General features: G+C 43.0%; 3 protein-coding genes across 4 annotated transcripts in view; all 3 read left to right on the forward strand.

Annotated features, from left to right (window-relative positions):
• The window catches only part of LOC129860969 (helicase ARIP4-like), a 91,386-nt gene extending 79,719 nt beyond the window's left edge, over positions 1-11,667 (forward strand). For both annotated transcript variants that reach the window (XM_055931946.1, XM_055931947.1), the window contains 9 exons: positions 379-591; positions 811-929; positions 1,152-1,267; positions 1,542-1,641; positions 1,801-2,006; positions 2,637-2,812; positions 4,530-4,726; positions 5,076-5,455; positions 5,594-11,667. In XM_055931946.1, coding sequence (XP_055787921.1) covers positions 379-591; positions 811-929; positions 1,152-1,267; positions 1,542-1,641; positions 1,801-2,006; positions 2,637-2,812; positions 4,530-4,726; positions 5,076-5,455; positions 5,594-6,522 — 2,436 coding nt within the window. In that variant the 3' untranslated portion in view covers positions 6,523-11,667. The remainder of the gene's footprint in view (positions 1-378; positions 592-810; positions 930-1,151; positions 1,268-1,541; positions 1,642-1,800; positions 2,007-2,636; positions 2,813-4,529; positions 4,727-5,075; positions 5,456-5,593) is intronic.
• A 194-nt stretch (positions 11,668-11,861) lies between these two features.
• LOC129860970 (transmembrane protein 115-like) lies at positions 11,862-16,380 on the forward strand. The gene is made up of 2 exons (XM_055931948.1): positions 11,862-13,721; positions 14,416-16,380. The coding sequence occupies exons 1-2, from the start codon at positions 12,865-12,867 to the stop codon at positions 14,645-14,647; spliced, it is 1,089 nt and encodes a 362-aa protein (XP_055787923.1). The 5' UTR covers positions 11,862-12,864; the 3' UTR covers positions 14,648-16,380.
• A 2,122-nt stretch (positions 16,381-18,502) lies between these two features.
• Positions 18,503-22,874, forward strand: LOC129860971 (rho-related GTP-binding protein RhoA-B-like). The gene is made up of 5 exons (XM_055931949.1): positions 18,503-18,615; positions 20,532-20,689; positions 21,417-21,537; positions 21,774-21,904; positions 22,114-22,874. The coding sequence occupies exons 2-5, from the start codon at positions 20,534-20,536 to the stop codon at positions 22,285-22,287; spliced, it is 582 nt and encodes a 193-aa protein (XP_055787924.1). The 5' UTR covers positions 18,503-18,615; positions 20,532-20,533; the 3' UTR covers positions 22,288-22,874.
• Positions 22,875-24,136: the final 1,262 nt, after the last annotated feature.

Here is a 24,136-nt window from a genome sequence, read left to right on the forward strand (position 1 = left end):
AAAGGTGCTTCAACAAAGTACTGAGTAAAGGGTCTAAATACTTATGTAAAGGTGATATTTTAGTTTGAAATGATGTGGTATTATAACAATATTAGGACGTCTGAATGAAATGTGGACATGTACATAGCGTGTGATGTACAGTGCATTGGGAAAGTAAAATACGTTACAGCCTTATTCTAAAATGGATGAAATCGTTTTTCCCCCTCATCAATCTAACTATTTCATCCATTTTAGAATAAGGCTGTAACGTAACAATGTGGAAAAAGTCAAGTGGTCACAATACTTTCCCAATGCACTGTATGTCACATGCTGTGTACTACATGTCCACATTTCATTCAGACGTCATCCTAATGTTGGAATAATGTCTTCCTCTACCAGATCTGGAACCACCCAGACGTGCTGTACGAGGCGCTGCAGAAGGAGAATCTGGCCAATGAGCAGGACCTGGACCTGGATGACATCACCAACGGCCACGCCCGCTGCCCAGCCCCCAACCAGAAGGGCAAGACCTCGGAGGACCCCAACAGCATCGGAGGGCTGAGTCTCAACGCTCTGCAGGAGAAGGCCAACCAGGTCATCACCTACGAATGGGTACGCAGCCACACTTCACTACCATGTTTTTGTTTTTCCATTCAGTTTAAGTGGCAGGGGGTTGAGTCATCATGGATTTATGACGGTTGGAAAACAACTTGAGGGCCGCTCATTTAGAACGGATTCTGTTGTATGTTTCAGTACAAAACAGGTTATTACCCTAAACTGTGCACTACAACTACACTACTGTTCTGTTACCTCATCTCCTCTCTCTCTCAGGCGAAGGAGATCATGTCTGACTATAAACCCGGGCTCTTGGAGAACTCTGCTAAGATGGTCCTGCTGTTCCACCTGATCGACGAGAGTGTGAGGAAGGGAGACAAGATCCTGGTGTTCAGGTAGGCACAGAAACAGAACCTCACAGTTGTTTTACTGTTTTGATCTTACGTTTTTCAAGTTTTCCTTTCAGTTCCTTTAAAACAACTGTTGCAACGCAACATATTCCACGAAGACTAAGGCCGAAGCACAGACAGACAAACTTCTCAAATGGTTATTAGTTTCACTGTAATTTCCAAGCACCCCTCCTCACCGTATCCCTCCCTCCACTGTTTCTCGTGCAGTCAGAGTTTGTCCACCCTGTCAGTCATCGAGGAGTTCCTGGCCAAGAGGCCCATACTGGCAGGCAGCGCCAGAGAGGGCTACAACCAAAACTGGGTCCGAAACCACAACTACTACAGTAAGTGTCCCTGTTCCCATGACAAGCACCGCTGTCACCATGTCTCTGTTACTCCACTTGTCCAGTGGTGTCTTTTACTGAAGCTATACAAATGTATTCAGCCTCCCCAATCCCATGGTGCCACTTTTCCCGTTGATTTACATTGACTATCGCCACCTGCTGGGGATATTGATATTTTGCCATCATTCTATGTATGAAGCCCTTGGGTAAAAACTGGTTGTTCCTGTGTGTTGGAGAAAGGGATTGACTTCCTTTTTATGGTTTGTCTCTTTAGGACTGGATGGGAGCACATCTGCTTCAGAGAGAGAGAGGCTCATCAACCAGTTCAACGACCCGTCCAACACCTCCGCCTTGATCTTTCTGCTGTCCACCAGGTAAAAGACCTTCACAGGAACACACTGGTAGAAATAATTATAATTTGTTTGTAATCATACTTATGTATAGTCACACTAGTAACCACACTAGTTACAAACACGCACATGCACATGCACATACACATCAGGTCAGTGACGTGTGCTTCTCCCCATCCTCAGGGCTGGCTGTCTGGGTGTGAACCTGATCGGGGCTAACCGCGTGGTGGTGTTTGATGCCTCCTGGAACCCCTGTCACGACGCCCAGGCCGTATGTCGGGTGTACCGCTACGGCCAGAAGAAACCCTGCCATATCTACCGCCTGGTCTGTGACTTCACCCTGGAGAAGAAGATCTACGACCGACAGATCTCCAAGCAGGGCATGTCCGGTGAGTAACCAGCGAACCAAACAAACACATAATAGAATGGATACTGACTTCATACAGACTACACCTCTGCTTCCTCCAGCCATGTTTACTAGGCCTACTATTACATGGTCATCTGCTATCAATATTTTTTATCTACTCTTACAATAGGCCTACACTGTTAAGGGCACTTCAGCATGCCCAGTCCACTTCACTAGCATGCAAAACAGTGTGTGTGCTGCGAAGTGCAGCAGTCCTGTGATCTGTCAGACTCCTCTCAGGCTAAGTGCACTCCAAGTGCACTTTGACATAGTTTGCCATTGTTAGGCTCAGCTGGTAGAGCATAGTGATCCCTTCGCGCGCCAATCAATGCAGCTGTTGATGGCCCTAGACGTGAGGTGGGCAACTTCAGTCCTCGAAGGGCCTGATTGGTGTCACACATTTTCTCCATCCCTATGAAACACAGCTGATTAATCAAATTGCATTCTAAACTGAAGATCATGATTAGGTGATTATTGGAGTCAGGTGTGTTAGCTGGGGCTGGGGCAAAACTGTGACACCAATCAGGCCGTCGAGGACTGGAATTGCCCACCCCTGCCCTAGACATACAGTGTTACCCCCTTTCTTGACTCCATCCATCCCTCCTTTCTGAAGACCGAGTGGTGGATGACCTGAACCCGGTTCTGTCGTTCACGCGAAGGGAGGTGGAGTCTCTGCTGCACTTCGTGGAAGAGGAGCCTGACGTGTCACAGGTGCAACTACAGCCACACCAGGAGATAGAGACAGCCATCAGACAGGCCTGCCAGCTCTACCCTCACCTTGTCACCAAGGTAATACACCTATATACACATCTATAAACACACACTACATCACAGGCCTGCAGTGGGTCAGAAGTTTACATTGCCTTTAAAAAATTCTACTTGGGTCAAACGTTTTGGGTAGCATTCCACAAGCTTCCCACAATAAGTTGGGTGAATTTTTGCCCATTCCTCCTGACAGAGCGGCTGTAACTGAGTCAGGTTTGTAGGCCTCCTTGCTCGCACCAGTTTCAGTTCTGCCCACAAATTTTCTATAGGATTGAGATCAGGGCTTTGTGATGGCCACTCCAATACCTTGACTTTGTTGTCCTTAAGCCATTTTGCCACAACTTTGGAAGTATGGGGTCATTGTCCATTTGGAAGACCCATTTGCGACCAAGCTTTAACTTCCTGACTGATGTCTTGAGATGTTGCTTCAATATATCCACATAATTTCCCTTGCTAATGATGCCATCTATTTTGTGAAGTGCACCAGTCCCTCCTGCAGCAAAGCACCCCCACAACATGATGCTGCCACCCCTGTGCTTCACGGTTGGGATGGTGTTCTTCGGCTTGCAAGCCTCCCCCTTTTTCCTCCAAACATAACGATGGTCATTATAGCCAAACAGAACTATTTTTGTTTCATAAGACCAGAGGATATTTCTCCAAAAAGTACGATTGTTGTCCCCATGTGCAGTTGCAAATCGTATTCTGGCTTTTTTATGGCGGTTTTGGAGCAGTGGCTTCTTCCTTGCTGAGCGGACTTTCAGTTTATGTCGATATAGGACTCGTTTTACTGTGGATATTGATACTTTTATACCTGTTTCCTCCAGTTTCTTCACAAGGTCCTTTGCTGTTGTTCTGGGATTGATTTGCACTTTTCGCACAAAAGTACGTTAATCTTTTTGAGACAGAATGCTTCTCCTTCCTGAGCGATAGGACGGCTGCATGGTTCCATGGTGTTTATACTTACTTACTATTGTTTGTACAGATGAAAGTGATACCTTCAGGCATTTGGAAATTGCTCCCAAGGATGAACCAGACTTGTAGAGGTCTACAAATGTTTTTCTGAGGTCTTGGCTGATTTCTTTTGATTTTCCCATGATGTCAAGCAGAGGCACTGAGTTTGAAGGTAGGCCTTGAAAAATATCCACAGGTACACCTCCAATTGACTCAAATTATGTCAATTAGCCTATCAGAAGCTTCTAAAGCCATGACAGCTTTTTCTGGAATTTTCCAAGCTGTTTAAATGCACAGTCAACTTGGTGTATGTAAACAATTGTTGGAAAAATTACTTGTGTCATGCACAAAGTAGATGTCCTAACTGACTTGCCAAAACTATAGTTTGTTAAAAAGAAATTTGTGGAGTGGTTGAAAAACTTGTTTTAATGACTCCAACCTAAGTGTATGTAATCTTCCGACTTCAACTGTAGCTATATGCACACCAGTCTGTATTATGCACTCTACCTAAACCTGTTCACCAAGGTTAGAACCAAACTAGATATACATATCTATATACACACATCTATACTGTCTACTGATAAGTTGATACTTATCCACATGATACATACACCTAGCTCGCTGGATCATGGACAGACTCTGTCTCAACCCATCATTTTCACATTGAACTCTCACTCTTGTCAAAATGCTACTTTATTAACAGTTATATCCAGAATTATAACCTACATGACGGCATATTATACTTAGAGAGCAATTTCACTTCAACTACTCTCAATGTCTGTCTCTCCAGCAACCCTTTCACCACGAGTCTCTCCTGATGGAGCGATGGGAGATGAAACTCACCAAAGCCGAGAAGAAGGCCGCCAAGAAGAGCTACGAGGATGAGAAGCGTGCGTCGGTGCCCTACACGCGCCCCTCTTATGCCCACTATTACCCTGCCAGCGACCAGAGCCTGACAAATATCCCTGCCTTCAGCCAGCGCAACTGGTGAGATGGTCCCCAAAGACATACACGTTTTCTCAGTAACAATACTACAGTTGCATACAGTCAATCAAATGTATTTTGTAAAGCCCTTTTTACGTCAGATACCCAGATTAGCAAACAATGCAGAAGCAAAGTGTCTAGGAAAACTCCCTAAAAGGAAGATACCCAGAACAACAGGTCCAGGAGAAGGTAGCACTTCATGGTTCCATGAAGAACTAGAGAGAGATACCTAATGTGACACCAAGTTTTGAATTCCAAAGTTTAAACTTGATAAAATCTTTAACCCTCCACTCTCAATTCGGACTGCCAATACCCCACCCTGTCATCTTTACTCTCCCTTACCCCTCTTCAGGCGCCCACCCCCCCGACAAGATGAGAAGCCGGTGGCCAGTGTCCGCCCAGTTCAGTCGACTCCAATTCCCACGATGCCTCGCCAGGCGTCTCACAGCTCTGCCCCCACAGCAGACTCCGACTCCAGCTCGGGCTTTCCCGTCAACTACCTGCAAAAGGCGGGCGTATTCGTCCAGAAGATCGTCACCACCACAGATATCGTGATACCTGAAACCAACATTTCAACTGATGTTAAGGCCAGTATCAGTGCAGGAGAGAGCATCCACGTCATCAGAGGAACGAAAGGGACCTACATCAGGACTTGTGATGGGAGGATATTTGCCATCCGCACTAGAAGCAAGCCCAAGGCAGGGGAAGAGAGCTCAGCTGCTGCACCCAAAGGTAGCAATCCAAACTCAACCTTTAGTCAGTATAGTTTCTACTCATTTGGTCCGTATGGATCTGTTTTTATCCAGTGCTGATGGTTTCGTTTAGTCTGGAGAAGTATCTGACCCGTCTGTCTTACCTTCCCTACCTCAGACACCCAGAAGGTATCGGAGGAGGCCTCCGCCAACAGCTGTGTGACTCGCCTGCTCTCCCCCGACAGCCCTGAAATCCTGAGTGAACTCCAGAGGTACGAGGCTGCAACCAGAATCAAGGCCCAGCAGGGCTCCAAGGCTTCGTCTGCAGGTGCAGCGGCTCCACAGGAGAAGGCACCGGCGGAGAGCAACAATGGCAGCAGGATAACTAGCCATGCCAAGCCCTGGAGTGATGCCTCCGCCCCGGCCAAGCACAGCACAGATGCCATTGCTGCCCTGGACCTGAGGGGCACCAAGCGCAAGGCCTGCACCCCGTCCAACATCGAACGGGCCAACAAAAAGCAGCCGGCCCCCAGCAAGCGCACCTCGGCCCAGTTGCCCCCCCAGGCTTTTCCCTTCGCGGCGGGCTATGACCTCCCACCCATGGGCCTCAACCCAGCCATGCTGGGCTCCATGGGGCACCCCATATTCATGGGGGTCGGCTTGCCCTACTTCCAGTCCCACAGCCAGCAGGGTGACCACCGTCTCATGTTCCCCATGACTCCCGACCCCTTCGGCTTGGGGGACGGCACCCTACCTAGATCCTCCTCCACCATCACCTCCTCGTCTGCCCCTGACTCGGCCTCCCTAGCTCCCTTCATGCTGGGTGCTGGTATGGCTGGCATGCTGCCCCCAGGTTTCCCCATGTCCTACGGCCAGTCTCTGTGCATGTATCCTAACTTGCTGCTCCCCAGGGAGCTACCGGCCGCCACCCCTGGCCCCGCTGGCTCCAGCTTCTTCTCCCACTTCCCCTCCTCCTCCGGCCTGATGGGGGCAGGGCTGGGTTGCTCTGTTGCCCACGGCTCGGCAGAGAACGCCGGTGGAAGCAGCTCAGACAGCAACAACGACGATGAAGATGATGATGATGTCATTGAGGTGATGGGACAATGAGAGCCTCCAACCGTAGAAAAGAGGCATGTGGGTTGTAGGGGACAGTTAGTGGAGTTGCTGGGGCTTGGAGAGCTGAAGAGAAAGGGAAGGAACAACCAAGCCCACCTCCTCCACTAAGACCTATTCCCCATCCCAAATGCAACATGCACACCTTTCAGAAAACGAGAATCTGTGTTGGAATATAACAAACTGGACCAAGCACCAAATCCTTATGCTGAATATCTTATTTAAAAAAATGTAAGACAAATCTGAACGTATATGATGAAGAAAAATGAACTTGGGGCTTCCAAAATGTTGTCCTGTACTGGCATTTGCAAATCACTGAAACAAGCGACTGCTGGGATTGGACCTGCAAATCACTTCTTTGTCTTCTATTAAAAACAAATGTTCCCAACAGTTGATGACAGACTAGGTTAATAACTAACTGACAATAGACTAGAGTTAATATGTCAATTTTATATACGTAGTTGGTAGTAATTATTGTATGGCGCAAAATATCAGTTACATGATATTGTTCTTGATTGTCATTATATGCTACTGAATATTATTTTATATAGTAGTCGTACTCTAAACATGTCACAACTGTTTTCAAAATTGATTTGATTTGCCCTTGAATTTACTGCGTTTCGTTTTTCAGACAATTGCCTACTTGAGACTCAACTCAAAGAAACAGTTAGGCTCTTTGTTGGGTGAAAAACTGAGTCAAAAACCTTAAACTCAAAGAATGTATGCTTATTTACGACTTTAACGCAGACCTTGGGGACAGACATCACACTTGGGAAGATCTGATTTCGATTTTTGATATGTCATCTACATTTTTCAAATGTACACATCATCTAAAGGCGACGATGTGAAAACTGTGATCTTGCTAAGCTCCAACTGTCCGAAGGGAGCTGAATTGAAAATGCCTTGCCTCTGTCTGTCTCAATGTTACCTAGTGGGAGTAGAGAAACAGCGAGACGGGCAGTCCTAGGACCTGGATCTCACCCATAGTCTTACTGTAGCTTTGCTAAGTGATGCAAATATAACGCATGAACCCTCTGGTGGTCAGGTGGGTCACCTGTCTACTTCTCTGTCTGTTTCTGCATCGTGTACCCAAGGGTTCTAGAGTAGAGAACTTCTGTCATAATGACTCGCTCTGCCTTGTGGATAGCATGAACACTCGTTTTCAGTTCCTTTTTCTCATCTTTGGCGTATGTGATTTCAATGGAAAAACAAACAGGGTTCAAGAGATCATTGTCAAACCAAAATCATTTGAGAGAAGTCAAAAATAGCTGTGCCAAAAAAAGCACAACTTAAAGCACTCTTCAGAGAGGATCATTCTCTGAAGCGACCAAACATCACCGTCAACTGCTATTGGCCTAGAGAAGAGGGTTTCTTTCCCTAATTTGGTCACAGTTTGTCATTATAGACTTATTAAGCTCATTGTAAAAGATTATGCTGGCTTAAGACTTCACTGTGTAACAAAGGTTAAGTATTCAAAGTATATTGATTTAGAGAGGGGGGAGTCAGGTCTGTGACCTGGTTCTGTTTAATAAACAACAGAACTTTTCATTTCTGTTACTGCTGACTGTGTTATTGCCCCCCTCATTACATACGTAGGCCGCCTACTGTCTCATGCCGCATTCACGTGCTAGTTGGAACTATGAAGCTCGGAAATGTCCAACTTGCTAACTGGTTGAACGCAGCATGTGTATAACTACAATCAATTAGCAAGTCGGGAAATGTCTGACTTTCCGACTAGCATGTGAACGCGGCAACTACCCAACACTTTGGGAAGAACAGCCCACCACCTCCACCAAGTCCCTAGCCTTGAGTCTCTTCAGCAAGAGCTTTAAACTCCAGTAATTGCATTTATTATGAGACCCTTACATCATCAGACTTGTTCATCTTTTCATACCATACTTAAGGTGTTAACTGACCTGTTCTTTTTATTTTTTTATGTACCACTTTTATTATGTACCACTTTTATTTATGACAGTGCATATTTATTCATTCCTTTTTTTGTTCTGTTTTTGTAAGGGAAATTTTTATGTTCATTTACTAGAACACGTCGATTCGTGTTACATGACTTGAGAAATGCGATATTAATAGACGTCTGACCCATAAGTGTGTGAATTTCAGGACCAACCAGTCAAGGTGGTCGAACAGATAGAAAATTGAATCCAGTGCTTTTGTTTTGTTTTTATTTATGTTCATATCATCCAGATGTTCATGTGAATCTATCTATCCTAATTGCAAATGAAAGGTAGTTTCCTCAGTATTTATTAATCTTCGGTTGTTGAACCAACTGTTTTTTTCCCATAGATTTCTACCTGAATTTAAGTATTTATTTATAAATCAATTCAGTCGGCGACCAACTGACTCTCTTAATTCCATTTATTAAAGTCAAGCTGCTGTCTTGAGGAGAATGGCTGGAAGAGCCTGTATGTAGTTAGTGAATGGACATGTAACAGGCTTTTAGATAAAGAAAATTTAGTTTCTAAATAAAATAATGTTTTGAATGGCATTTCAATTTCATTTACTTTGATAACAGTTACTCTAATTAATGACACAGGTTCTCAAGCACGAGTTGAACATAAGTAACTCTTTCACTAAACTGATGTTCTTTTCAACTTGGTTGGGGGGGAATAGACACTGTGTCTGAAACTGAGCTTATAGTCTAGAGACATGTCCATCAGATGACATTACCTAAAATCAGATGAAGAGGGCAAAATTGAGTATAGCTCAACTCAATCTCCTGTCCTAGACGACAATCCATAGCAACAGGTTCAAACAAAACTGAAATCGTTACACGGAGACTGGTTTACTGTTCTGTATTTAAAATTAATTCATAGTTGTCTATTGCATGCTTTTAGTGTTTATATTAGCTTTGGTGACATGAGCTGTCTGCAAGCCGATGATTGCATGTTTTGACTACGAAACTGAAATGATTTACATAGACTTTATCAATCATTTCGGTTACTAGTCCAACGCTCTAACCACTAGGCTACCTGCCACCCCCATATATGACCTATATAGTTAATTCATATTGCATAGAAATTACTTATAATTAACTACCATATTACTTAAATTATCCTTCCAAAAAATTGTAATTAAGAATGGCCAATCAGCAGTCTACTTGCCCACACCATTCCAACATAGAAAAGCTGAAAATCAGCTTTTCTATGTTGGAATGGTGTGTGCTTATACCGGTCACATGGTGTGGGCAAGTAGACTGCTGATTGGCCAGCTCATCCTCTATGAGGAAATGTTTGTTTGAGATACAAGTTTGAGGTGGTGTTTTAAGTGTTTTTTTGGCCACTGTATGAGTTAACAGAATATTAACTTTTAAAAGGGAGATTTTCACTGGACAGTTGCTTTAATTACTTACAAGCCTTAGATTTCATCATTAGCTATGCAAGCAGAATCTGTTAAATTGTATTTAAAAACAAGTGCTTTTATCTTCTCATTATGATAATACTTATTTGAGAAATAAATAAGAATTTAAATGGACCCAACATACAGTATCTTATGTAAAAGGAATTCCATGATGTCTGCTTATTCCATGAAACTTGGCCATAGTGGACTGGATGTCACTTGACTTGTTTACCGCTCTTTGGTGTTGTAGCTCTGTGTTGCCCTCTGATCTATACTGTAAGGTTTTAACGCCTTGGGAATGGTAGATGCAGGCAGAGATCTGGGAATATCTATGTTACACTGCCCTGGTTTTTTGGCTGAGTTTGGGTCTTCTTACATGTCCTAGTACCTTGGATATTCATGTTTAAATGTCTATTGAAGGATTTCAGCGTTTGAGTTGCTTGCCCTTGGCCTTTACATAAGTCAAACATGTATTTGGTTCAGTCAAATTGTCCCCCTCGCCATCATTGCACACTCATGATTTAACCTCACTGTACCCGTGGTTTGTCTTTGATTCTGTAGAAGCAGAACTGTTATTCTGAGAGAATTTGATCAATATGCAAAAAGGTGACAATGACATTTGAAACACACATCAGAGCAGTACAGTTGTGTCCGGCGTGTGGCTAGCGCTCTTGTTCTTCCACTGAGGCATCCCAGATCCTTGCATGTCTCATCTGGGTCTTGATAGAATGGTCTTTTAGTCATGTTTTCAGCACTGTAAGTGGACAAGGTCATTTTAATAGTGTTTATTTTTCACATGATTGTGTTGTTTAAGGGTGTATACATTTGTATGGATGTCTTCACAGAGGACAGTTTCCAGTTTGTTTCAAGTTTTATTAGTCGTATGTACGGGACACACATTGTATACTTCGTCCAACAAAATGCTTACTTGCATACGCACCATTGTTCTTAGCTAGTCAAAGGTCACTCACTTGGGCTTCTGTGGTAGCCAACCATTACTCACTTTGCATTTTCTGCCAGTGAGCTATTAACGTTATCTTAGTTTGATTTCCAGTAGTGGAAAAAGTACCCAATGGTTATACTTGAGTAAAAGTATAGATACCTTAATAGAAAGTTACTCAAGTAAAAGTTAGTCACCCAGTAAAATACTACTTGAGTAAAAGTCTAAAGGTATTTGTTTTTAAATATACTTAAGTATCAAAAGTAAATGTAATTGCTAAAATATACTTAAGTATTAAAAGTAAAAGTAGTGAATATATATATATATATTTATTTATTTTATTTTTTGTTTTGTTTAGATAGCCAGGGGCACACTCAGACATTATTTACAAATGATGCATTTGTGTTTAGTGAGTCCGCCAGACCAGAGGCAGTAGGGATGACCGCGTGTTCTCTTGATAAGTGTGTGAATTTCATCGTTTCCCTTTCCTGCTAAGAGTTAAAAATTAAATAAGTACTTTTGGTTGTCAGGGGAAATGTATGGAATAAAAAGTACAATGCTTTCTTTAGGAATGTAGTGAAGTAAAAGTCGTCAAAATAGTAAACTATAGATACGCCTAAAAACTACTTAAGTAGTACTTTAAAGTATTTTTACTTAAGTACTTTACGTCACTGTTGATTTCAGATCAGATTTTGCCAGTGCTCCGTCTGTGATGTTTGATTCTTGTAGCATTCTGATGTCAGGGTTTTGTCTTTTTTTAAGTCTTGAGAAATGTGAATTCTTCTGTCATTATCTTTTTTATTATGGAAATTAATTACTGAATAAAATGAATGTGTATGTGGTTATCCAAGTATTTTTATGTCTCTTGAATCGATGCTTGAGGAGAGAGAACATTTTGAATACATGTCAGTTTGAATACATTTTAAAAAGTTATCTATGACCCATAGGCTTCCCTGCCACATGGAGCTCAAGGATCTAGCAACAACAAAAAACTATGTTTCCCATAATCAACTAGTGCACCAAACTGGCGTGACTTGACGCTTCGTGTGTTGGTGACGGTGGCACTGGCAGCGCAAGCGTTGTTGGTCAGTGTGAAATGCTGGGAGTGCCTCACAAGACAAAAAATATTCCCGAATAAATCTGTTGCTTTATATCGGAATAACGTTGAAGTAACCCAAGAGACTTCTGACATTCTGAAACCGTAGTGACTTAATTAATTTTGCGTGAATCTCTAATTGTTCGCCTCGACACAATTGTTTTGACGGCCTGTTGCTTGCTGGCTAACGCAGGAAATCCTCTAACGTTAGCTAGCTGATGGACTAATTTAGTCTGTGCCGAGGCGAGAAAAAAAGGAGCTGGTACTGTTTATTTTTGTAGTTTTCGTAGTTACACAACTCAAAGCCATTTATCAAATGGAGATTGATCCGTTCATGAACTATAATGGTGGATTTAAAACATCGTAACAGTCCGACTTCTTCCTTAGCTAGTTAGCCTAGCTAACTACTTATTCCACACAGTGCTTGCTAGCCAGCAAGCCGATGACGTTTATTAGTTAGCTAGCGTTTGCTGGTTGAAGATCTGGGAATTTTTGGTATGATTTATAAAGTCAAGTAGCTATTTACTAATTGGGAAGTTAAATTGTATGTAAACTTCGAGTATGACACCGTTCAATGTCAATTGAGAGTAATTGGCAGGTTGCTAAATGTGTCGGCTAGCTTGCTAGTAAGTTATCTAACGTTAACTACGTTAACATTAGCCCAACTACTCTTATCTAATCAGAAACAAGGTAACTTCAGCAAGGTAGGAAAGTTGCTCCAATTGTTTTTAACAGTGAGACAAAAGGTTTATGCAAACCATTAATTAGCATTGATTAATCAGATTATTTCCCGGATGAATCTTCACTGTAGAGAGTGGATGCTGTCTGGTTCTGCTGATTTCGTTTGTTGTTCTTGGCACTGCTAATAAAAAAAATTAAAAGGCCAGCACGTGAGCAGCTGCGGGTCAGACAAACTTACTCATCGGCCCTTGCTACAGACCACACAATGAGTCGCTATCTGCCAGTTGCACGACAGCACTTCTTTGGCGCATTAGCCAATACGAGCGTTGTGGTGAAGTCCATAAGTGTCATAGTGCTCCTTCTGTACCTGCTCTCATGGGCAGTTGACACTCCATATGCCCTGGGCGTGACACCTGGCTACCTCTTTCCCCCTAACTTCTGGATCTGGACCCTGGTGACCCATGCCGTGGTGGAGCAGCATGTGTGGGGAGTGGCAGCCAACGTGGGGACTGTTATGGCCTGTGGCCGGCTGTTGGAGCCTCTGTGGGGCGCCTTGGAGCTGCTCATCTTTTTCACTGTGGTCAACATCTCTGCAGGCCTCCTGGCTGGCCTCTCCTACTTGCTCACGTATGTTGTCACCTTCGACCTGGACTACCTATTTGCGGTGCGCGTCCACGGGACACCAGCCCTCCTCGGGGGGGTGTTGGTGGCCCTTAAGCAGACCATGGGGGATACAACGGTGCTGCGGGTTCCCCAGGTGAGGCTCAAAGCTGCCCCGGCGCTGGTCCTCCTCTGCTTTTCCCTGCTCTGCCTCTCAGGCCTGCTGGAGAGTGCCGCCCCACTGGCGGCCTACAGCTTTGGCGCCCTGGCAGGCTGGGTCTACCTGCGCTTCTACCAGAGGCACAGCCGGGGCCGTGGCGACATGTCAGACCACTTTGCCTTTGCCTCCTTCTTCCCTGAAGTGGTACAGCCAGTGGTGGGGCTGCTGGCTGGCCTGGTGCACGCAGCCCTGGTGAAGATCAAGGTTTGTAGGAAGATGGTAAAGCGCTACGACGTGGGGGCACCTTCCTCCATCACCATCAGTCTGCCAGGGACGGACCCCCAGGACGCAGAGAGGAGGAGGTGAGTGCTCTAGATGCCCAAATAAACACAAACACACAGGCATCCATTTACCAAGATTTGTTTACCTCATGCTTCATTTTCTGGTTGACACTTGCAAGCTGTCACACTCATGTCCTTGTTTACATAGACGGCAGTTAAGCCTACATACTGTATCATCACCTGGAGAGGATCAGTGGCTGTTTTGAAAGGGACTCCAAGATATTTAGTTACAATACATTAGTTACTATACAATAATGTAATGCAAACATTTGCTCAGCCTTGCCCTTGCTTGGGAATGGGCAGACACTGTTTATTTTATAACTCACTCTTTCTCTCAATCTCTTCATTCAAAGACTTAATCATGGACACTCTTACTGACAGTTGTGGCTGCTTTGCATGATGTATTGTTGTCACTACCTTGCCCTTTGTGCTGTTGTCTGTGCCCAATAATGTTTGTACCATGTTTTGTGCTACTACCATGTTCTGTTGCTTCCTTGCTATGTTGTTGTCTTAGGTCTCTCTTTATGTAGTGTTGTGTTGTCTCTCTTGTCGAGGTGTGTGTTTTGTCATATATTTATGTTATTATTATTATTATTTTAAATCCCAGCCCCCGTCCCCGCAGGAGGTATTTTGCCTTTTGGTAGGCCATCATTGTAAATAAGAATTTGTTCTTAACTGACTTGCCTAGTTAAATAAAATTCTGATCATCTTACAGGCAGTTGGCGCTGAAGGCCCTAAACGAGCGACTGAAGAAGGTGGAGGACCAGTCGACCTGGCCAAGCATGGATGACGAAGAGGACGACAATGAGGATGAAGTTCGGACCGACACTCCCCTGCTCCTGGGACAGGAGAGAACGTCGCCAGCAGGGGGGTCTAGCGGCTCCCAGAACACCACGGGACAGGAGTCCAGCATTATCAGCTTCGAAGACGCCCCCTCCCGCTCATAACAGACACACTGATACACACTCAGTCATGCTTAGTTTTGACTAGCATACACTACAGTGACTACACACGCACACATTAGCCCTAGCAGTTTATGACACATTGTCAACATTGTCAGGCCTATCAGTTTTAGTCTGACTATCCGAAATTGTATACAGATCGCATCACGGACCCATCGCTCCCCCGGGCCCACCCGCATATGTTTATTGAAACGTTAATGCAATGTACAAACATATTGGTTGGACTCTCCCTACCTACCACTTCGCGTCTCTCCTAAATAAAGTATTGAATGGGTGCGCAAAGTGTTTCGTAAAGCTCTTTTGCCCCAAAGACAGCTGCTCCACACCTGCTGCTCGTCTGGCTCCCAGATTTTGTGACTGAGACACTTAGACTGGAGCAGAGACTCTTGGCAAACTCCCCATCTGTTGCTGTGTGTTACTATTGTCCCAGAGTAAGCTTTCAGCAGACGGACAGAGATTCTCAGCGGTTTTCTAGGTCATCCTTTTGTCCTGATGGGTGTTTAATTTTCAAGGTCATATACATCTTTTCTCTTGTCTCCATCACTGAAAGACTGAAATGAGTCTAGGTTTACCCCACAGCTGTTTTACCGCTGTTAGATCTTATGTTTCCTAAATTTGTGGGAAACCTGATAATTTGACAAGTTGCTCTGTGGATGATGATGCGTTTCCTGTACCTGTTTTTAGGGGTTTACTTTTGCTCTGAATTCTTGAGGTGATTTTCAGAATATCAACTACTCTGAGTCAGAGTTGGATTACTAGATGGGGAACCATAGCCATAATTGAATAAAGGGGATGTGGGTGTGTCTTCCTCTTTGTTCATACTGTTGATTTGAGTTCTGGCAGAATATTTTGTTCTGGCCAGAAAGTTTTGTGTGTGTTTGGATTTAGGTGAATGAGTGTGTAACTGGAGAGCACTAGATTGTTTACACGGTGGCTTCCTGTCATTTCTCACTGGTTTGCCCTGATAAAGTTCAGCAGCTTTTGACAGTGGCAGCAATAGTCACTGATGCACTCTTGACAGGCTTTCTTCTCACTAAGGAACATTTTGTCAATCTCTTGTTTGTTTCTTTGGCTACATTCCCACAGGCAGCCCTATTGACTTTTTTTTCACTAATTGGTCTTTTAACTATCACAGATATTTTTCAGAGCTGACCTGGTTGGTCAAAACGCAGCTTTAGACAGGCAGCTCAATTCAAAACTTTTTTTTCACTAATTGGTCTTTGGACCAATCAGGTCAGCTCTGAAAAAGCTCTGATGTGAAAAGATCTGATGTGATTGGTCAAAATACCAATTAGTGGAAAAATATCAGAATTTGGATGCCTGTCTAAACGCAGCCTTAATGCAGCCTTTCTGGTTTCTCTTTCGTCCCCTTATTAATCTGTCTCCCTGTCTCAATGTTGGTTAAGATAAGAACTGCACTCTTAATCTAACACACATAGTGTATTTATGAGGTTTGTTAATGCTAGTGGCAGTACCTGTTTGTGTGGATTGACTGGAAATGTTTAGGTGTGGTGAATGATGGCAATACTGATGCAGTTCTGTTTAATTTGTTGGTGGTGACTTCAAGGCTTGGTTTTCACATATTGTCCCTGCACAGGACAGTTTTCCCGGATTTCCACTATTGGTGTGTTTCTTTCTACTGTGGCCATTGCAGATTCCTCTTTAGTTTCTTATCTATTTGTTTATCTCTATATGAAATAAAATATGATTGTATGACATGTAACAATAAATTGTCTTTTTGCAACACTGGGTAGGTAGTACTAGTAGAGCACATGTCAGCTGATATTTATTTAGGCTGCCACTAGATAGAGCAGTTAGCACAGTATGTGATATCAAATCAAGTTTATTTTATATAGCCCTTCGTACATCAGCTAATATCTCGAAGTGCTGTACAGAAACCCAGCCTAAAACCCCAAACAGCAAGCAATGCAGGTGTAGAAGCACGGTGGCTAGGAAAAACTCCCTAGAAAGGCCAAAACCTAGGAAGAAACCTAGAGAGGAACCAGGCTATGAGGGGTGGCCAGTCCTCTTCTGGCTGTGCCGGGTGGAGATTATAACAGAACACGGCCAAAATGTTCATAAGTGACAAGCATGGTCAAATAATAATCAGGAATAAATGTCAGTTGGCTTTTCATAGCCGATCATTAAGAGTTGAAAACAGCAGGTCTGGGACAGGTAGGGGTTCCATAACCGCAGGCAGAACAGTTGAAACTGGAATAGCAGCAAGGCCAGGTGGACTGGGGACAGCAAGGAGTCATCATGCCCGGTAGTCCTGACGTATGGTCCTAGGGCTCAGGTCCTCCGAGAGAGAGACAGAAAGAGAGAAGGAGAGAATTCGAGAGAGCCAAGATTTTCAAAATGTTCATAAATGACAAGCATGGTCAAATAATAATCAGCAATAAATGTCAGTTGGCTTTTCATAGCCGATCATTAAGAGTTGAAAGCAGCAGGTCTGGGACAGGTAGAGGTTCCATAACCGCAGGCAGAACAGTTGAAACTGGAACAGCAGCAAGGCCAGGTGGACTGGGGACAGCAAGGAGTCTACAGCTGTTTCATTGTATGTCATGAAGGGCTTTGAACTGACAACCTTTCCCAAGGGTACTCCACGTTGCCTTATTTAGGTAACTGTGACTTAGATTGGAATACCTAATATTAATAATTCATCTAGCTTGACTTATATTTGTGATAAGGGTAATTCAAATTCAAACGATTACCAGCCTACTTTAAAACATGTTTTTACCAAGACACATAACAGTTAACAGAAATCAACATGAGTGTAATGTATTTTATATTGCATTTAAAAAATGCTTATCCAGACTTTTTTTAAACGGGTGTTACCTATATTTTAGATGACTATTCAGGCTTTCCAGAATGTAATTGGACTTAAATTTGCATATATAATGAAAGACAAAGGTTCATATTTTAAATTATATATTTGTTTTTAAATGTGATTAATAATTTACACAGTTGTGTGTAAAGTTATGTGTAATGCCAGAGACCAGTAACACTTAAAACTGAACAATAACACCAGTGACAAATCTGTAGACAAGATGGCATAGCTAAAACGGAGGCCACAGTCGCTCAAACCACACTTCTTATATTCAAAATAAATCACTTAATCATGTGATTTGATCAATTATTTTAATATAATGTCCTTTCCCTTACTATAAACTGTGTAACACCAGTGCCACATCTTAAGGCCTCACATCAAATTAATCATAAAATTGCTAACGTGCTTTTCAAAACAGCCCTGGCTCCAATTAACCTTTGCCCCAGGAAAAAGTTGCCAAATGGTTGAATCTTTTCAAAGTGGTGCTTTTTATAAAGGGTAACACCCCTCAGTGGTAACACCAGTGACATGGAATTGAGGGACAGCTATTCACAAAATTATTTTGAATAATGAGTTGATATTTATATATATATTTTTTTAAGTAGGCCACAACATAAAGCTTATACTTTCTTTTGCATTATGACATTTAAATTGGGAGAAAAAAACACTTTTTCTTAAATCAAAATATGTCACTAAACATCGACTCTAAAATATATACAAAACATGGTTTGCAATTTATCTGTCTTACATATGTTTTATTAACAATATACTTTGTCATTATCTGACACTTTTAACTGTTTTTCCTGGTGGTTATGGCTGGGACAGCAAAGCCAACATTTTCGTAGAATGACCCAATGCGAAGGAAGGAAGCATAACCTGTCCACTCCTTGGGTCGTTTCTAACATTTATTTTGTGTGGAAAAAGTTTTTGAATGCAACTATTATTGGAAAACAACATCAAAACGGTTCGGATGCTCATCGAAACCGATTGACGTGCACGCGCAGGCGTGGCTCACGCTCGTCCCCGCCACCCATCCCCCTAGCGTGCACACGCAAAGTAATTCAACATTGTATCGAAACGAGGGTTATCGGTGAAGCACGACAGCAAGCCATCTAAACAACAGGTACAACTACTTTTGAAAAACTTTTATCGAAATATGACAACAGTGGTGGAGTGTAATGGTAGGATAAATTGTTAGAAAGTGGTCCGGCCGTACATTATCGTCGTCGGTCTCGCATTTCTTAACGAGCCCGAGAGGACAACCTCAATAGTAGTAACGTTACACCGCGTCCGCACTGACTCAAGCTACTGGCTAGCTAGCAGCAGTAACCGTTGGAAAAGGAGCTCCATTGTTTTGATCCTTCAAAAGAAATTGCCAGAACACGTCCATGTAACTAACTAAGCTAGCTACCTACCGTATCCCCACCAGCTAACTTTCTTAGCTAGTTAGTTAACTTCTGCAGAAGCAAGTGAGTATTTGTAACAAACCGGCGTGTTAGTTTGTTGCTGTTATCTTGAGTATGTTAGCCAACAACTAGCGTTATCGGTAAACCACCATCATCAACGGCGCCCCCATAATTCTGACCATTTGGCTAACTTGCTACGTTAGCTAACTGTTTTGTCAAGTAGCTAACGCTACTGTAGCGTCCTAGTAGTGAAGTTATGTTTTTGTGTTTTTTTTATTTTTACTTTAACGTGCAATCCTGTAAACAAAGGTTCTACAGTACTCTTCTCGCTACCTAACTATAACAAAAAAACGTACATTTGAATCTGATTGGGTGGTTTAGCTCGGCCCAGCCATAGATTACAAGTATCCCTCTCTTTATTTTAGGTAACGTTGGTTAACTAGCTAGACAAGTTGCGGTCTAGGGTTGACCATTTTAATTTAACTTCAGAGGGACCAGACACTGTTTTACTGGTAGAGAGCTAGCGAAGTGAGTTTGTTGTGAATGGGGCCGCCCTTATACTGCGGACAACAGCCATCTGTTGATGCTTTGACGCCATCTTACCTAAACATTTGAATGATCCACCCTATGGGCAAAAATGCACTTAGTTTCAGTAGATTTAATGCCTGTCTATCCTAAGCAGTGTTATAGTAGTAATTCATGTAATGTCAGCCAATAAACTAAAAGCTGCTTGCCGTGCATCAGTGTCTGATTCTGTCCTGTATGTGACTGCATCAGAGAACCCATCTTATGTGGCGTTTGACTAATGGGGACATCACATCAATGATTACTAGGATACAGCTTTGACACATACTTCACTTCTACAATCACATGATTGTCCACAGGATCAGTGTGCTGGTAGTCAAATAACCCGTCAAATGTATCATGGTTATACATGGCGATACTAGCTAAATGTTGTCAATACCTATTCTGGAAGTAGTCTAAACATAAGAGTTGGGGACTGTACATCAGAGTTGGTGCATTCGGTCACACATGTCCCTCAGTCTAAAAATACATGGGGCATGTTTTCCACCTTGAATGCACCATTCATTGTTGGTCCTGACTTGTGATCCTAACATTCAGCAACTAGTTTAATGTGAGCAGCAATACGATCGCTGAATGGATGGGCTGATTCTCTTTCCCTGTTTGCTGTCAATTTCCTTGCACACACATTTACCTGAGGAAGCTTACTCAACCGTTATTAGTGGAGATTACCGGCATCATGTGTAGAACATATACCATTCCTGCAGTTTGTTCTGGATCATGCCAGTTTTGATAGAGCCTGGTTAACATTGGTTGTTGATGTCTTCTAAGACATGGATAGGACACATACAGACTTTAACCAGCTGGTTAAAGTTCAAAGTAAATTATCCCTTTAACCTCCGGTGTTGAAGGCAAGTGTGTTCCCCCAATAAGCCCCACTGGGAGAAATCATTCGAGGATACAAGTGCTTTGCGAATCTCCACAATGGTGTTGTGTCCAGTCAATCCACTACACTGATCCTATTTGAAACCACAGCACTTATAAAACCTGTTTAATATAAGGCTGTTGTCTTGCTTGTGTTTCTTCATGCATTTTACTTCTCTCTTCTCAGGCATGGCAGCGATTCGTAAGAAGCTGGTGATCGTGGGAGATGGTGCTTGTGGGAAGACGTGTCTGTTGATAGTCTTCAGTAAAGACCAGTTCCCTGAGGTCTACGTACCCACTGTCTTTGAGAACTATGTGGCTGACATTGAGGTGGACAGCAAACAGGTAATGAATACAGACTCGACAACATACTTTTTTCCCCTTCTCGGTTGAAGGTGTAAGCAAGGTTAGGTGAATTACGTAGCCCTAATTGCTAGATGGTTTTCAAGGTCGCTTCACTGTGTTTAATAGTGCTGGTCTTGGCTATCATGGTATCGGCTCGTTGAGATTGGGTTGTGGCTCGACTAGAAATCTGGGACATCTAGATTTGATTGGCTGAATGAATTCTGCTTACTTCATGTCATACTTGTAGAAGTGTCTAGGTCTAATTTGCTTTCCCCATTTAACTCACAAACGAGAAGGGCAAGTAGCTTTCTATTAACCCTTTAGTGTGTCACACTGATGAATGTCTTCAAGAAATGTCCAGTTATCCATTTTCAAAGAGTGGCTCTTATCAGAGATGTGATTTTTCCTGATTTGCTGGGAGTTTGTTTTTCTGACATGGTCCTCTTTTCATTCCTCATTGAAGTTGGCCTACACCTAAAAGTAATATCCAATTATCCTGATTTTCTGAACATTTCCTGTGTGTTCATTAAAGTCTGTGGCAGGTAGACGTCATTAACTGTACAATGTACATTTTACTGAATCAATGTGTTTACAAGGTTGTCCATGGTTTATTTCTGTTGCCAGAGGTTTGCTGATAAACCCAGTCACTAGAACAGCTTACATACACTTGCCACTTCAAGCATATCTGTATGAGGGTTAACATTAATTGTTGTCTACTCTGTACTAGGTGGAGCTGGCTCTGTGGGATACAGCTGGCCAAGAGGACTACGACAGGCTTCGCCCCCTCTCCTACCCCGACACTGACGTCATCCTCATGTGCTTCTCCATTGACAGCCCAGACAGCTTGGGTGAGCTTACACACTCACTCTCTTGCTGTCATCCGCACAAGGTTTCCTTTTATGGGTGGGTTGTTCAGCCCATTCTGACTAGTGAAGTACTCACTCACACATCCAATACGTGTAGGACAGCAATAGCTCTTCTACACCTCCTTCCTCCGGTACACTACACACTACCCCATATCTTCCCAAATGTACTGAGTGTTGGTGTGTGCTTGTCTGACCCTTGACCCTTTGATTCTGTACAGAGAACATTCCAGAGAAGTGGACTCCAGAGGTCAAACACTTCTGTCCCAACGTTCCCATCATCCTCGTAGGCAATAAGAAGGACCTGCGCAACGATGAACACACACGCCGGGAGCTGGCCAAGATGAAACAGGTACGTAGAAAGGACAGGCAAATATTTTCCTCCCTCTACAAACTCGCGGGATTATAAACAAACTGGGATGAGAAAAAAAATGGCCATGTTGGCTACAAAGCTTTCGGGAAAACTCAACCTAAACTAGACCAACTGTATCTGTCACTCTTTCCGCATGATATGGTCAGTGCTTTTTGGATGTCCTGACAGTGCCTCTTAACTCTCTGTAGGAGCCAGTGAAGCCAGAGGAGGCCCGTGACATGGCCAACCGGATCGGAGCGTTCGGCTATATGGAGTGCTCGGCCAAGACGAAGGATGGTGTGCGGGAGGTGTTTGAGATGGCCACCAGGGCGGCACTACAGGCCCGGCGAGGAAAGAAGAGCAATAAATGTCTCCTTCTGTAGACTGCATGACAGGACTCAGTCCCTGTACCAGGGGTTCTGGCAAGTGTGTGGATGGACAAAGGGGGTTGGATAAGCACCCGTTTACATCTCACCAACCCCCGACCCCCTCACACTTGCCGACCGACCGTTGGAGCTCGTGTCATTGCTTTGGGAGATGATCTTAGAACGTATCATTTTTTTGTTGATGTTTGGTTTTTACTCGTCTTATTTTTTTAAGTCATGGTAAACATTTATCAGTATTTAAATTTCACCTGCCAAATGCTGTTGTTGGGGCGGTTGTGAGAAGGGCTGGCCTCTGGACTGCCAGTCAAGTGCTCTGTCTGCCTGGACTCTGGGCTGGCTGCCGTTCCTTTGTTTGGAACACACAAGGCTGAACTCCTTTTAAGTCTCTTATGTACAAATTATTTTAGTTTTTGGATGTGGAACCGTAAAGTAAGTGTTGAAATGAATAAACAGGAAAACATGTTGTATGCAAATCTGTAAATATAAGACATGGGTATATTCATATGTATACACAAACATGACTGGAACTGTATTTGTAAACTAGCCTTGGTTACATTGTGTAATAAATTACTTTCTATAACACATTTCCTTTTTTGTTGTGGGAATTGAAGGGCTACAATTTGCTTTGTTGTGCAAGGATGTTTTTCAGATATGTAATGGTCCAGTACAGCTGTTTATCTATATCAAATAATTTCAAAAGTACCTTTAGTGATTGTTCTCAATGAAAATGGTCAAAAAGAAACTGTTTCTTAGCAAAGTGTAGTTTCTCAAGCAATAATTTTGATTGGACTGTCTGAGTGGGGAGGGGGAAATTAGCTGTTATTGGCATAGAGTTTTGGAACGAAAGGCTAAAAGTCAATGGGTGTGTTTGAGTGGATCATTTTGTCAAGTCGGTGATCATCGTTGGTCACCGCCTTTCAAAGTGTTTCATTATGGGGATAAAAATTGTCCAGCTTGAGCCTACATGTTGACTGCAAGAACTTAACACAAATCATGTGATCAAAGGTAATGACGTTTTGACTGCACATCTCTGCAGTTGCTCTTCAACTTCCTCCTGCAGCCAACAACACCTGCATTGTGGGAGGCTCTATTGTCAACCAATCATTAGGGTGTTTTTGTTTGACACACCTGAATGTGACTGATGATGTGACTGAAACAGGAACTTAGCTGCAATTCATGTCTTCAGTGGATATGTTCAAATGAATGTGATATGAGGCTTGTTCTCTAACCAATTGATTGTACAATGTACACTTGTCAGTTTGTGAATGTGTGATATGGGGATTGGAGACAAGTTTATTTTGACATAAAGAAAAACTTTTATAAACAATGGCAACACTGCCATGTTGCACTGAGCCGTGCTTTTGGAAAACCACATCGGTGTCTGACTCTCGGCTGTCGCAGAGTGCACCTTCCCCGACTTCACTCCTCGACTTTGGTCTACATTCGGTTGCTTTCGGCTTACCACTCGAACAAGCCCAAAGGGTGCATTCGACATTGCAGCCGACTTTAAAGGAGTGTCCAGACAGACTGATCTACAAATCACCTGGCATCCTAAATAACTACTCAATATTATGTCAGTCACAATTTACCAATGATACATAACGGTTTCAATGCTCTCGAACACGACCCTTCCCACTAAAACAGGCTGAAATTTCAGGCAGTCATTTCAAACAGCTCTTACAATAAAAGGGCATTATCATTTTTCACAATTTCACGGTGTTATTCCAACCTCAGTGTGGAAATATAAAACAGGAAAATCTATTGTTTTACCTTTAAAGTAACAGTCCAGTTCATATTCTGTTAACTCATACCCAAACAATTTTGTTGCCTTGTCCTATACTCAAAT

The sequence above is a fragment of the Salvelinus fontinalis genome, chromosome 8 (genome assembly GCF_029448725.1).
Source record: "Salvelinus fontinalis isolate EN_2023a chromosome 8, ASM2944872v1, whole genome shotgun sequence".
Taxonomy (NCBI): Eukaryota; Metazoa; Chordata; class Actinopteri; order Salmoniformes; family Salmonidae; genus Salvelinus; species Salvelinus fontinalis.